This window comes from Crocuta crocuta, unplaced genomic scaffold (genome assembly GCF_008692635.1).
Source record: "Crocuta crocuta isolate KB4526 unplaced genomic scaffold, BGI_CrCroc_1.0 scaffold116, whole genome shotgun sequence".
In the NCBI taxonomy this organism is placed as follows: Eukaryota; Metazoa; Chordata; class Mammalia; order Carnivora; family Hyaenidae; genus Crocuta; species Crocuta crocuta.
The window spans coordinates 3,537,567-3,550,915 of record NW_027531562.1 but is presented as its reverse complement, the minus strand read 5'-3'; the positions used below and the strand labels follow the sequence as shown (position 1 = coordinate 3,550,915).

Genomic DNA, 13,349 nt, shown 5'->3' with positions numbered 1-13,349 from the left:
GGGTTCCTCTTTCTCCACATCCTCGTCAACATCTGCTGTTGTCTGAGTTGTTAATTTTAGCCATTCTAACTGGTGTGAGGTGGTATGCAGTTTAGTTTTAATAAGTGTATTTCATTATATGAATATACCACAGTTTATCTCATCCTTTGTCTAATTAGGTTGCTTACAGGTTTTGGCTATAAAACTAGGACAGTTTTTAGCCACTAAGGACATTTGTGTACAATGTAGCATAAGATAGGTTGCACATTTAGCTTTTTATTACAGTAAAATTCACTTTTATAAAATTAACCATTTTAACCATTCAGTGACATTACATTCACAATGTTGTCTAGCCATCACCATTACCTCCATCTAGTTTTAAACTATTATTACCCTTAAAAGGAAACTCATGGCCATTAGGCAGTCATTATGTATATTCTATTCCCCCAGTTCATGGAAACAACAAATTTGCTTTCCGTCTCTGTGGATTTACCTCTTCTGGGTATTTTACATAAATGGGATTATATAATATGTGACATTTTGTGTGTAGCCTCTTTCACTTAGCTTGGTTCTAAGGTTCATCCGTGTTGTAGCATATATCAGTGCTTCATTCTTTTTTATAGCTGAATAATATTTGATCCTATGGATAGACCGCATTTTGTGTAGCATCATTTTAATGGACAAATGCGTCATTTCTGTTTTTTCGCTATTAATGAGTAGTACTGTTATGAACATGTGTATACACGTTTTTGTTTTCTATTCTTTTGGATAAGTACTTAATGTAATTGCTGGTTGATATGGTAATTCTCCATGTGATGTGTTGAGCAGCTACCAGACTACTTTCCACAGTAGCTGCTCCATTTTGCATTCCTATTAGCAGTGCATGAAGTTTCCAATTTCTCTGTATTCTTGCTTTTTAAATTATAATCACTTGAGTGGGCATTAAGTGATATCTCGTTTTAATCTTGAGTATTTCTAATGACTAGTGATGTTGAGCATCTCTTCATGTGTTTGTTGACCACTTAAATATTTTCTTTGGAGGAATATCTGTTCAGACCTTTTGCCTGTTTTTAAATTGTGTTGTCTTTTTTAGTTGAATTCTAAAAGTTTCTTATATATTCTGGATACTTGCTGTTTATCAGGTATATGATTTCCAAATATTTTCAAATATTTTCTCCTATTTTATGGATTGTCTTTTTCTCTTGATTGTGTAATCCAAATTATTTTTTCTTTGTTTCTTTTTTTTTTTTGGCTTGTGGTTTTGGTGTCCTGTGTAAGAAACCATTGCCAAATCTTAGGTCATGAAGATTTATCCTCTAAGATTTTTATAGTTTTTGCTCTTCCATGTTAAGTCTTCGGTCTGCTTTGATTTAATTTTTGTATAGTGCAAGTTAGGGAGCCAACTTCATTGCTTTGCATGTGGCTACTGAGTTGTCCCAGCATTCTTTGTTGAACAGATTGTTCTTTCCCTATTGAATTGTCATGCACCCTTGTTAAAAATTAATTGATCATAGATGTGTGACTTTATTTCTGGACTCTTTGATTTGATCTATACATTTATCCTTATGTCATTACTACCTTGTTTCAATTACATAGCCTTGTGGCAGGTTTCCAAATTGGAAAGTATGAATTGTTCACCTTTTCTTTTTTGGTTTTGACTATTCGGGGTGTCTTGCAATTCATATGACTAGGATCAGGTTTTCCATTTCTACAAAAAAGAACATTGGATTTTAGTAAGGTTTGTATCAAAACTATAGATAGATTGCATTAGAGAGCATTGCCATGTTAACAATATTAAATCTTCCAAATATGAACACAGAGTGTCTTATCCTCTATTTGGACTCTTTAAATTCTTTTAGCAATGCTTAGTGACTTTGAGTGCACAGAGCTTGCACTCATTGGTTACATTTATTCCTAAGTAGTGTGGGGTTTCTTTGGATGCTATTGTAAAGGGAATTTATTTCTTATTTCATTTATGAATTGTTCTTTGCTATTATATAGAAATACCGATTTTTACATGTTCATCTGCATCCTGCAACTTTGCAGAATTTATTAGATCGGTTTTTTGTGAATTCATTGTAGTATCCACATGTAAGATTTTGTTTTCTGCAAATGGAGCTACCTTCTTGTTTTCGTTGTGGATGCCTTTTACTTCTTTTCTTACCAAATTGTTCTGGTTGGAACGTTTAGTACAATATTGAATAGAAGTGGTGGGAGTGGCATCGTTTTGCTCCAGGTCGTTTGTGGAAAACTTTCAGTCTTTCACCATTGAGAATGATATTGGCTGTGGGTTTTCCACAGATGCTTTTTCATGCTGAGGAGGTTCTCTTCTATTCTAGATTGATGAATGTTTTTATCATAAAAGATGAATGAATTTTGTTAAATGCTCTTCTTACATCAGTCAAGATGAGCATGTGACCTTTTTCTTTTATTTTGTTAATGTGATGTATTACATTAATTTTCCGTATGTTGAACTACCCTTGCATTACTGGGATAAATCCCACACTGTCATGGTATATAATTCTCTTAACAAGGATTCAGTTTGCTAGCTTTTTGTTGAGTAGTAACATGTTTAGCTTTGGTATCAGGGTAATCCTGGCTTCATAGACTGAATTAGAAGGTGTTCCCTCTTCTGTTTTTGGATGAGTTTGCGAAACTTTGCCAGTTTTTTTTTTTTTTCTTAAGTATTTGATAGAATTCACCAGTAAAGTTATAGGCTTGGACTTTGGTGGGAGATTTTTGATTACCGATTCAGTCCCTTGATAATAGGTCTGTGAAATTTTCTATTTGTGCTTGAATCTGATTTGTAAGATTATATAATTTGTTTAACCTAGTTAATTGTCTAACTGGTTGGCATACAGTTCATGTAATTCTTTTTATTTTTGTAAGATCTGTGGCAGTGTCTCCTTTTTGCTTCTGATATTACTAGTTTGAGTCTTTTTTTTTCCCTTGGTCAGTCTGACTAAAGGTTTGTTATGAAGAACCAACTTGTAATTTTTTCTATTTTTTTTATATTTATCTCCATTCGAATCTTTTTTAATTATTTCCTTTTAGCTTCCATTTCTGTTTGCTATTCTTTTTCTAGTCCCTTCAGGTATAAAGTTAGGATACTATTTTGGGGTCTTAAAATTTTTAATGTCTGTATTTATAGCTATAAATTTCCCACTGATCACTTTTTGCTATATCCCTTAGGTTTAGCATATTTTGTCTTCATTTATGTCTTTTTTAATTCTCTTGTGATTTTCTTACCTTTTGCTTGTTTAAGATGTGTTGCTTAGTCTCCACATTTTCGTGTTTTTCCAGCGTTTCTTCTTTGATGTGTTTGTTGGCCTTGTATTTCTTCTAAAGTATGTGTTCAACTCCCAAGCTTGTTTTATAAGGCCAACGTTATCCTGATACCAAAGCCAGATAAGGACACTACAAGAAAAGAAACTACAGGTCAATATCCCTGATGAGTGTAGATGAAAAAATTCTCAGAAAGATATTATCAAACCAAAGCCAGTAGCACATTGAAAGGATCATAATACCACATGATCCGGTAGTTCCACACCTGGATATTTACCCAAAGAAAATGAAAACACACAATTCAAAAAGATACCTGCATCCCTGTTTATTGCATTATTTAAAAGATGTAGAAGCAACCTGTCTATAAATAAATAGGTAGAGAAGATACTGTGTGTTTAAATACACATTAGAATATTACTCAGCCATAAAAAATGAAATCTTGCCATTTGTGACAACATAGATGGATCTAGAGGGCATACGCTAAGCAAACTAAGTTAGACCAAGAAAGACAAATACCATATGATTTCACTTATGTGTGGAATCTAAAAAACAAAACAAAGAAATAAAACCCAAAAACCAGAAACAGACTCATAAATACAAAGAACAAACTGATGGTAGCTAGAGCAGTAGTGGTGTGGGAGGGAATGGGCAAAATAGGTAAAGAGGATTGAGATACAAATTTTAACTGTTTACTAAGTCATGGGGATGAAAAGTGCAGCATAGGGAATATAGTCAATATTGTAACAGCTTTGTATCCTGAGAGATGGTAACTAGACTTACTGTGATGAGCATTTTGTAATGTAAATGTCAAGTCACTATGCTGTACATGTGAAACTAATATAATATTGGATTTCAACCATCAACTTCTCACCAAAGGGTAAAACAAATTTATTAAAGGATTTTGGAGAAGAGTGGCATCTAGGTGAAATGTCAATGAAGTAGTGTTTTGACAGTGTTAAAGCAAAGCCAGGGCTCTGTGTAAAGGAGTCAGCACCAGATCTGGACTACACAGTGGACTTAAGGTGTTGTTTCCTTGAAAACTACAAAATTAAGAGAAAGGAGGAATGTGTTCAGAAAGCCCTTAACTGTAGCTTGGTACCTTCGTTGGCAATTGAGACTTTTTTCTCTGTATCAAAGTTATTTACTTAGATCCTCTTGGTGAAAGTTTCCTTATGTCCTTCTCTAGTCATTTCCCTATTTTAGAGGCAAGCACTGTACTGATATTTTTCATGGTGGATTAATTTTGCTGGTCTCAGAACTTAGTATGAACGGAATAATGTAGATATGAATGGTATGTAGTTTCTTTCACTCAGCATAGTATCTGTAAGGTTCACCTGTTTTGTTGGCATCTTGCAGCACTCCTTACCTTTTTGTTGCTAAGTAGTATTGCATTATATCAATGAACTGCAGTTTGTTTATCCCTTTTCTTAGTAATGGACTGGTGGGTTTCCAGCTTTGGAGTATCAAGAGAAGAAGGCTGCTATGACATTGTTGCATAAGGTTTCTGTCTATATATGTTTTTATTTCTCTTGAATAGATAACTAGATGTGAAATTCCTGCGTCAAAAGCTAGGGTATGGGTACATGCTTAAGAAGGTGCTGAAACTTTTAAAAATGAAAAGTTTCATTTTATATTTCCATCAACAATTTATGTAAATTTCTTAGTCGATTTATATCCTTTCCAGTGTTTGATGTTGCTAGTCTTTCTAATCTTAGTCATTATTATAGGTATGAAGTGGTCTGTCATAGTGGCTTTAATTCTTATTTTAAGATTTTGTTTTTAAGTAATCTCTACACCCAATGTGGGGCTCGAACTTAGAACTCTTGAGATCAAGAGTTGCATGCTTTACAGACTGAGCCAGCCAGGTGCCCTGTTTTTAATCTTTATTAATCTAATTACAAATGATGTTGAACATGTTTTCATATGTTTATTAACATGTATTTAGCTCATTTTTTTTACTGGATTGTTTGCTTTTTATTTGTTGAGTTGTAGTTCTTTATGTATTCTCAGTACAAGTCTTTGTCAGACACAGCTTTTACAAATACTTTCAGTCTGTGGCATGCATATTTACTTTCTTAACTGTATCTTTTGATGAGTGTAAGCTTTTAATTTTGATGAAATATAACTTGTTACTGTTCTAAAACATTTATTTATTTATTTTGAGAGAGAGAGGGAGAAAGTGAGCCAGGGTGGGGCAGAGAGTGAGAGGGTGAGACTCCCAAGCAGGCTTCGCGCTGTCAGCGCAGAGTCTGATTTGGGGCTCAAACTTAAAAACTGTGAGATCATGACCTGAGTCAAAATCAGAGTTGGACACTTAACAGACTGAGACACTCAAGAGTTCCAGGAGCTCTTTCTTAAGATCAGTGTATAGCCAATGACTGTTGGATGCTTTTCAGCATGGTTCTCTACATACTTCTGTACTTTTTTATGTCATGTGAGACTGATGTTCACTTTTAATTCTTATATTTATTTGTAACTATGAGAAAGCTATTGTTTAGTGTAGAGTTCTGAGACTAGTAATTAACAAAAAAAAAGTTCAGATACCTTTTTTTTTTTTTTTAAGGTAACATACTTTAAGTGTGTATAAAGATCTAGGCAGAACTTCCATCACACTGTCCATCAAGAGATGCTCTGGGTCTTTGTAGTGGGAAAGGAAAAAGGAGATGTAGCCACTTAGAAAACTTAGTCTAGAACCTTGCCCATATTATCAGTATCTCTCAGATATGTATCAGTCATATTCAAATATTTATTAGCACTGTGCTGAATGGTGTGGGAATTTTGCCCTCAGGGCACTTGCCAGTATAGCTGAAGAATTAAAAAGAATTGAAGTAAACCTAATACAGAGTAATATGTGATTAATATTTGCATTAAGGTCATTAAGAGAATTTAAAATATCATTATTATAGGTGTATTGTGGACCTTGGTCATTATTCTCAATTACAATACATCTAAAAGTAAAACAGATTCGCTTTACCCACAGAGGAGAGTGACTCCCAAATGTAAACCTGTGTTGTTGGATATTGACTAAACATCATTTATAAATTAAAATTTTTATGTTTATTCTAACTGAACTACTGTTATGTGTTTATGGACTTTTCTGCAATAGATTCTTATGTATGAATGGATTTATGATAAGCAGAATTCACATCAGAAGCTGAATTATAAAGAAGTCCTGATAAGAGAGGCATTTTATGTTCCTGTTGTATATCATCAGTTTTAAGATGAACCCCCTCCCCCATGCACCTTTTAACATGTTTTAAAATTAGGTTATGATCCTCTTTCAGTTTTGGCCCATGGGGCAGTCTGCAGACATTGCATGAACATGTATAAACATCAAAAATGTTGGGATATCTAGATGGCTCAGTCAGTTAAGCTTCTTTTGGTTTTGGCTCAGGTTCATAAGATCGAGCCCTGCGTGGAGCTCTATATTGGCAGCTTGGAGCCTTCGGATTCTCTTCCCTCTCTCTGCCCCTCCCCCATGCTCCTTCTCTCTCACAAAATAAACAATAAAAAAAAAAAGTGTTGGAGTGCCTGGGTGACTCAGTCAGTTAAGCGTCTGACTTCGGCCAGGTCATGAACTCATGGCTCATGACTTCCAGCCCCGCATCTGTCTGGCTCCGTGCTGACAGCTCAGAGCCTGGAGCCTGCTTTGGATTCTGTGTCTCCCTTTCTCTCTGCCCCTCCCTTGCTTGTGGTCTCTCTCTCTCAAAAATAAGTAAACATTAAAAAAATAATTTTAAAAAGTATTGTCAATATACGTAAAGAGTGTGATCCATGTCTCTAAAAGAGTCTAGAAAACACTAAAATACTCCTTTAGCATTACATTGATGCTATGGGGAGGAAATGGGAAAGGTAGCCTGGACCTACTTAATTGGTAAAGCTTGGTCAATGTGGGGCTCTTTTGTTTTATGGATTCTTTGAAGAAATACCAATTTTGACAGCACAGATGATTTTGTAAGGAAGAACCAGGAAATATTGAAGGCTTGAAGACAAAATGATCCAAACTATTTGGACTATGACTTTTTATAAAAACACAAAAGTGAACTTTTATATAAGAAAATCAGTGTTTAAACCCAAAACAGTTCTTAAAACCAGTATGAAATACAAATTCTAATTTGTAAAAAAGCATTGATGGAAATTGATAGTAATATTTGTGGGTATTTTTGTCCTTCGTTTGGTATTTTATGTTCCGTGTTATTTACTGTGCTCTTTTATTATTTTCATGCGAAGTGGCATAGTTACCCAGTTTTGGGTTAGTCTATTCCCACTTATGAGCTCTGTGGCTTTGGACAGCTATTCAACTTCTGTGAGCATTGGTTTGAATATTTATTGTAAAGTGAGATTGCATTTACTTAGTACTAAGCATTTTAAGTTATTCTTTTCTACTTAAATTCCAAGAATTTACACATACATTATCTACTTGAATCTCATAACATTTTAAGTAAGCTAAGTTATATATTTTTGGTAAAGTGAAATTTTGATGGTAAGATAACGTTCTTCCTCTATTTGATCTTTTGGAACTAGAGAAAAGTTAGAAAAGGAATGTTTCAGTAATGAATATAAGTAACTTTGTTAACTAGGGAGGAGTGAGGAGATAGAGGCAGATCAATGTCTTTCAGTATGTACATGGTTGAATGGTTTACTAGATGTGAAATGGCAGTCAGATGCTTAGAGCTCTGTATACACTCCCTGCAAATCCAAGTCACAAATGTAACCTGATAAAGGATTGTTTTGGAGGCTACTCAAATGTGAATGGCATTGCTACTGATGGTGTGACTTTTTTCCTACGTAATGAGCAGCTCTTAGTAAAGTTAGGAACAAAAATAAAATACAAGTTTCTTGATTTAATAGGAGTTGTAGTTTGGAAATAATTCATTTTATTCTAAAAAAGCAAGGAAAAAAAGACTGTATGTCAAATGGGCTTAGATTCTAGGTTAATGTAATTTAAGTTTTTTTTTTTAACCTGTTCAGAGCTCCAGTTGGAAATTTGAAAGTCTAGACTGTTATGTAGGTCTTTTTTGTACATTACAGGACATCCTGCAATCCTCACCGCTTTCCACTAAAAAAAGGCAGTAGTCATCTTAATCTTTTTGACAACTAAAAAACATGCCCTCCAATTTTAATAATCTTCTCAAACTTAGCCATGCTTGTTAAAACTAGTGAGTTTAGATGTGTGAAAGGTAAGGAAATTAAGTACTAGAGAAAGAAATGATTATGCAACTTATTTGTAATTGAGCAGTGACTAAATTTTATTAAAGTGGGTAATCTGAAACTTTAAAAATTAAGATGGCTTATATTGTTATGTTCTTATTTTTCCTAGTAAAATGAATGAAAATAAACCTGGTGCTTCACAGAATCTTGGTAAGTAAAATATTTAAAACATTTTCAAATATAATTGAAAATATTAAGATATTTTACTCTTGCCTTTTTATTATATTAAAACTTTTTAGAGTGCTGACTCAAAATAGGAATGAGTTCCTTAGTCCATGCTTTGTTCATATATCCATATACTAAAATATAATATCCGTGTGTTTTCCTTTCAACAAGAATCCACTGTAAGATAACAATTGCCAAACTTTATTCATATTTTTATATGTATTTATCAGATATGCTTTTTATCTGAATAAAACAGCATTATTTAATAAACCATTCTTTCATCTTTTTTGTATGACTTTTTCTTAGAAAAGGAAAAATGTGGGTGAGACCATTTTAAACACTACACAAACCTAACATGAAAAGGAAAACTTATCATTAGGTGCTCATAACAATCTCAGATAGATGCATACCTTTGCTTTTGGTTGTTGAGTTCTTCATTTATTAGTTTAAACAGTAATATATTGATTGGCTAAATGAGAAATTTAACTTATTCTCTTCGGCCACTACTCCACTCATTTACTCTTTGTAAGATTTAATTTTTGATGTCCTCTTAAATTAAAATGTTATACTTAAAAGTCTATCTTGACCATCACTAATAGAGTGTGTCTGTTAACTCCACCTTCATGGTTGGTAAGGAAATTTGTGGTCTTAATCCTCCCTCTACTTTGCTTTTTTGCTTTTACCTACAGACTTCTATCAACTATGTTAATTGTTATGAAACTTAGTAATTCATGGACTTACCTTCATGAATTTGTAAACTGCAAATACTGCCTTTACTGTTATTTACTTAATAGTTTTCCTAAGATTGACTCTGTTTTTTACTTATCTGAATATGTTTATTTCATTATTTTAATTCAGCCAGTATCATTTGCTATAGTTAGAAGGTGATCTTAATATAGTGAAGTCAGAAAGAACACTGTTACTGAATTTTAAATGTTAAAATTAAAAAACAACAAAGTACAAATACAAACAAAAGCAATCTATGGATAAAAATGCATGCCTGAAAACTTGGTGTGTTCTATATCCAGTGTCTCCATATACTGGGTGAAGGGAGGAAGGGTACAGAAGGAAAGCTACAGGTCCATGGTATCATGGCAAATGCAGCTCCATCCAATGCTCGTCATGAAGACTCTCATTCTGTAGTCTCAGCTCATTCCTTGTATTTCTCTTCCTTTTGATAGCTGCATGCACACTTATAGCTAGAAGTATAGGTACGGGGGATGAGAGCTGCTGGTGTTAAGGTGTCCAGTAAACAGATTGCAATTTGCTGGAGTTGATGTGGTCAGTTACTCTGTAAAAGGAAAGAAGGAGAGTTGAAATCTTTTGAAAGATTTAGGAAAGGGCTTTTAGTTATGGCTTATCTCATTAACCTGTAGTGAGGGAGGGCAGATATGGGGGGGGTATTTTGTAATATTAAATATTAGCTCATGATGTTTTATTTTTTTCCAGTCTTGGAATCTGTTTTGTGAGTAGCTGTTAAACGTAGTACCATTTCTTTGTCTCTCTGTCTCTCTCTGAATTTAATGGATCAGTCAGTAAGTTGGAGCCCATCTGTGTTTTCCCCATATTTGTCTGGAAATAAAACATAACATGCTCTCAAGTAGACAGGAATGCTCTTTTTAAAACATTTTTGATATAGTTCTTTAATAAGTAATGAAGCTTTTCATTTTTCTTATTTTTTAAAACTATTTTATTTATTTTTGAGAGAGAGAAAGAGAGTGTGTGAGCAGGGGAGAGGCAGAGAGAGAGGTAGTCACAGAATCTGAAGCAGTCTCCAGGCTCTGAGCTGTTAGTATAGAGCCTGACATGGGGCTCGAACTCAAAAACAGTGAGATCGTGTCCTGAGCCAAAGTTGGACACTTAACTGATTGAGCCACCCAGGTGCCCCAAATGTAGTACCATTTCAATGCATAGCATCCATTCTTAATTACATGTGTTAGTTAAGGGTAAATAAGACTAGTTGCTATAATAGGTAAAAACTGAAGTCTTACTGGTTTAACAACAAAACTTTAGTATTTGGTTATATTACAATCCGTTGTGAATTGGTTAGGGGAGTTGGAACGGATAGGGAGTTTCTGCTCCATGCAATCACTTAAGAGATTCAGGCTCCTTTCATATTAAACTGATCAGCTACCTTGAGATTCTCAGTGTCTTTTCTCTTCAGCTGGTGGTTTTCTCATCATGTTATTAGTATGTTATTAGAAATTTTCTCTACAAGTAAATATAAGGTAGAAATGTTTGATATAGTACTAATATTTATTCAGTTCTATCTAGCTGCCACACCCTTTTAATTATAGTATACTATCTCATTTAATCCTTATTGAGGCATAGTTTGAGGTAAGTACTCTTGTCCTCATTTTTAAGATGAAGAAACAGAGCCATAAAGTGCTTTTGTGACTTGTCCAAGATTACATAGCAGGAGTGTGGTGCTGAAATTTAACTCCAGTCTCCTTGGCTTTACAATTTGCCTTTATGAAATTATTATTGTTACAGTAAACAATTACTATTGTTAAGGTAAAATATGCATAACACAAAATACACGTAACTATTTTAAAGTATACAATTTGGTGGCATTTAGTACATTCACAGTATTGTACAGCCATCACCACTATCTAGTTCCAGAACATTTTCATCATCCCCAAAAGAGACAGGTTTGGCAGTTACTTTTCATTTCCCTTCTCCTTTGCCCCTGGAAACCACCAATCTGCTTTTTGGGCAATTGTGGGTTTACCTATTCTGGATAATGTAATCTGTTGTATTAATGAATTCGTATAGTATATGACCTTTTGTGCTTAGCTTCTTTTATTTAGCATGATGTTTCTAGGCTTATCCAGGTTGCAGTGAATATTAGAGCATCATTCCTTTTTATAGCTGAATAATATTCCATTGTATGGATGTAATGTATTAATTTATTCATTCATCCATTCATTGATGCATATTTGTTTTCCCTTTTGTAGCTCTTGAGAATAGTGCTGCTATAAATATTAGTATACATTTGTTTGGCATATGTACCCAGGAGTAGAATTGTTGTGTCATATGGTAACTATGTTCAAGATTTTAAGGAAATGTCAATTATTATTCCCAAGTCGCTGTACCATTTTACATTTCCACCAGCAGCATATTAGGGTTCCTATTTTTCCAGATCCTTGCCAACATTTGTTATTTTTTGACATTTTTAATTGTAACCATCCTAGTAGATGTGAAGTGGTATCTCATTGTGGTTTTGATTTGCATTTCCCTGATGTCAGGATATTAAACTTCTTTTAACGTGCTTATTGGCTATATATCATCGAAAAATGTTTATTCAGATCATTTGCTCCATTTTTAAGTTGGTTTTGTTTTTGTTGTTGAGTTATAAGATTTCTTATTATGCATTCTGGACCTTAGACCCTTACGAGGTATATGTTTCTAAATATATTCTCCTATTTTGTAGGTGGTCTTTCTACTCTCTTTAGTGTTCCTTGATGCACAAAAGTTTAAAACTTAGATGAAGTCCAGTTTATCTATTTTTTCTTTTTTACTTTTGCTTTTGGTAGCATGTGATCCGTAAGAAACCACTGCCAATCCAGGGTTATAAAGATTTACCCTGTATTTTCTCCTAAGAGTTTAGTGTTGGTGCTTACATTTAGGTCTTTGATCTATTTTGATTTAATTTTAATTTTTATATGTGGTGTCAGGTAGGGGTTCAGTTGTATTATCTTCCATGTGGCTATCAAGTTGTCCTAGTACCATCTGTTGAAAACTGTTCTTTCCTCCAATGACTGATTTTGGTATCCTTGTTCAAAATTAATTGACCATAGATACATATATAGGTTTATTTCTGGACTCTTTTTTCCCCCATTGATGTGTATCATTGTCCTTCACTACAACATTGTTTTGACTTCTGTGGCTTTTTCCTAAGTTTTGAATTTCCTTTTTTTTTTTCTAGATCAGTCTAACTAAAGTTTTGTTTTGTTGACCTTTTCAAAGAATCCACTTTGATTTTTATTCTCTCCAGTTTTTCTATTTCATTTATTTATGCTGTAATCTTTATTTTTTTCTTCCTTCTGCCAGCTTTTGGTTTAATGTGTTATTTTTCTAGTTCTTTAAGGTTAAAATTGTTATTGATTTGGTGTCTTTGTTTTTTCATATTGGCTTACATAAAGATCGACTAGAGGTGAAAGCTTAGGGTTTCTGGGTTTTTTTCTGAGCATGTATCTAGCCCTGAGCATGTGTTTATCTTTCTGAATTCCCAGGTATCTGTGGGAGCTTTTCAAAGCCCCCATTTATCCATGTGTCCCCTTTTCCCAGCCTCTTCTTTTATAGGTGTTTTGGTTTGTTACCTGCTTGTCCTGTCTGTTACCCTTTGCTGCAAGCTGCTTCATCTAGTATATTTGTCTTAAGCGCCTTTGACAAATGGTCAGACTCCAGCCCTGAGAAAGCTCTGAGGCAGGCAAAACAAGGGCATACATCTGAGCCCATCCCTCAGGGATCCACAACACAGATCAAAACATAAAATCACATTTCTTTAAGAACAAGGTTTATTTTAACTCCTCCTGGACAATCCAAACCTGGAACATGGGCCATCGTTCCTAAGGCCATTGCTCAGCTGGAGAGTGGGGGATGGTAGGCAGGTAAGTTAAAATGCCACAAAGTGCTCTTCAGAATTTACCAGCTTGTTTCTTTATTGAGCATTCTCCTAATTGTTGTAAGTTTTAAAACTAGATTTC

The 13,349-nt window shown here is 34.1% G+C and overlaps 1 protein-coding gene across 4 annotated transcripts in view; it reads left to right on the top strand.

Moving 5' to 3' along the window:
- G2E3 (G2/M-phase specific E3 ubiquitin protein ligase) overlaps nt 1-13,349 on the top strand; it is a 60,818-nt gene that overhangs the window by 9,967 nt on the left and 37,502 nt on the right. For all 4 annotated transcript variants that reach the window (XM_077772737.1, XM_077772739.1, XM_077772738.1 and 1 more), the window contains exon 2: nt 8,585-8,625. In XM_077772737.1, the coding sequence (XP_077628863.1) occupies nt 8,589-8,625 (37 nt within the window). In that variant the 5' untranslated portion in view covers nt 8,585-8,588. The remainder of the gene's footprint in view (nt 1-8,584; nt 8,626-13,349) is intronic.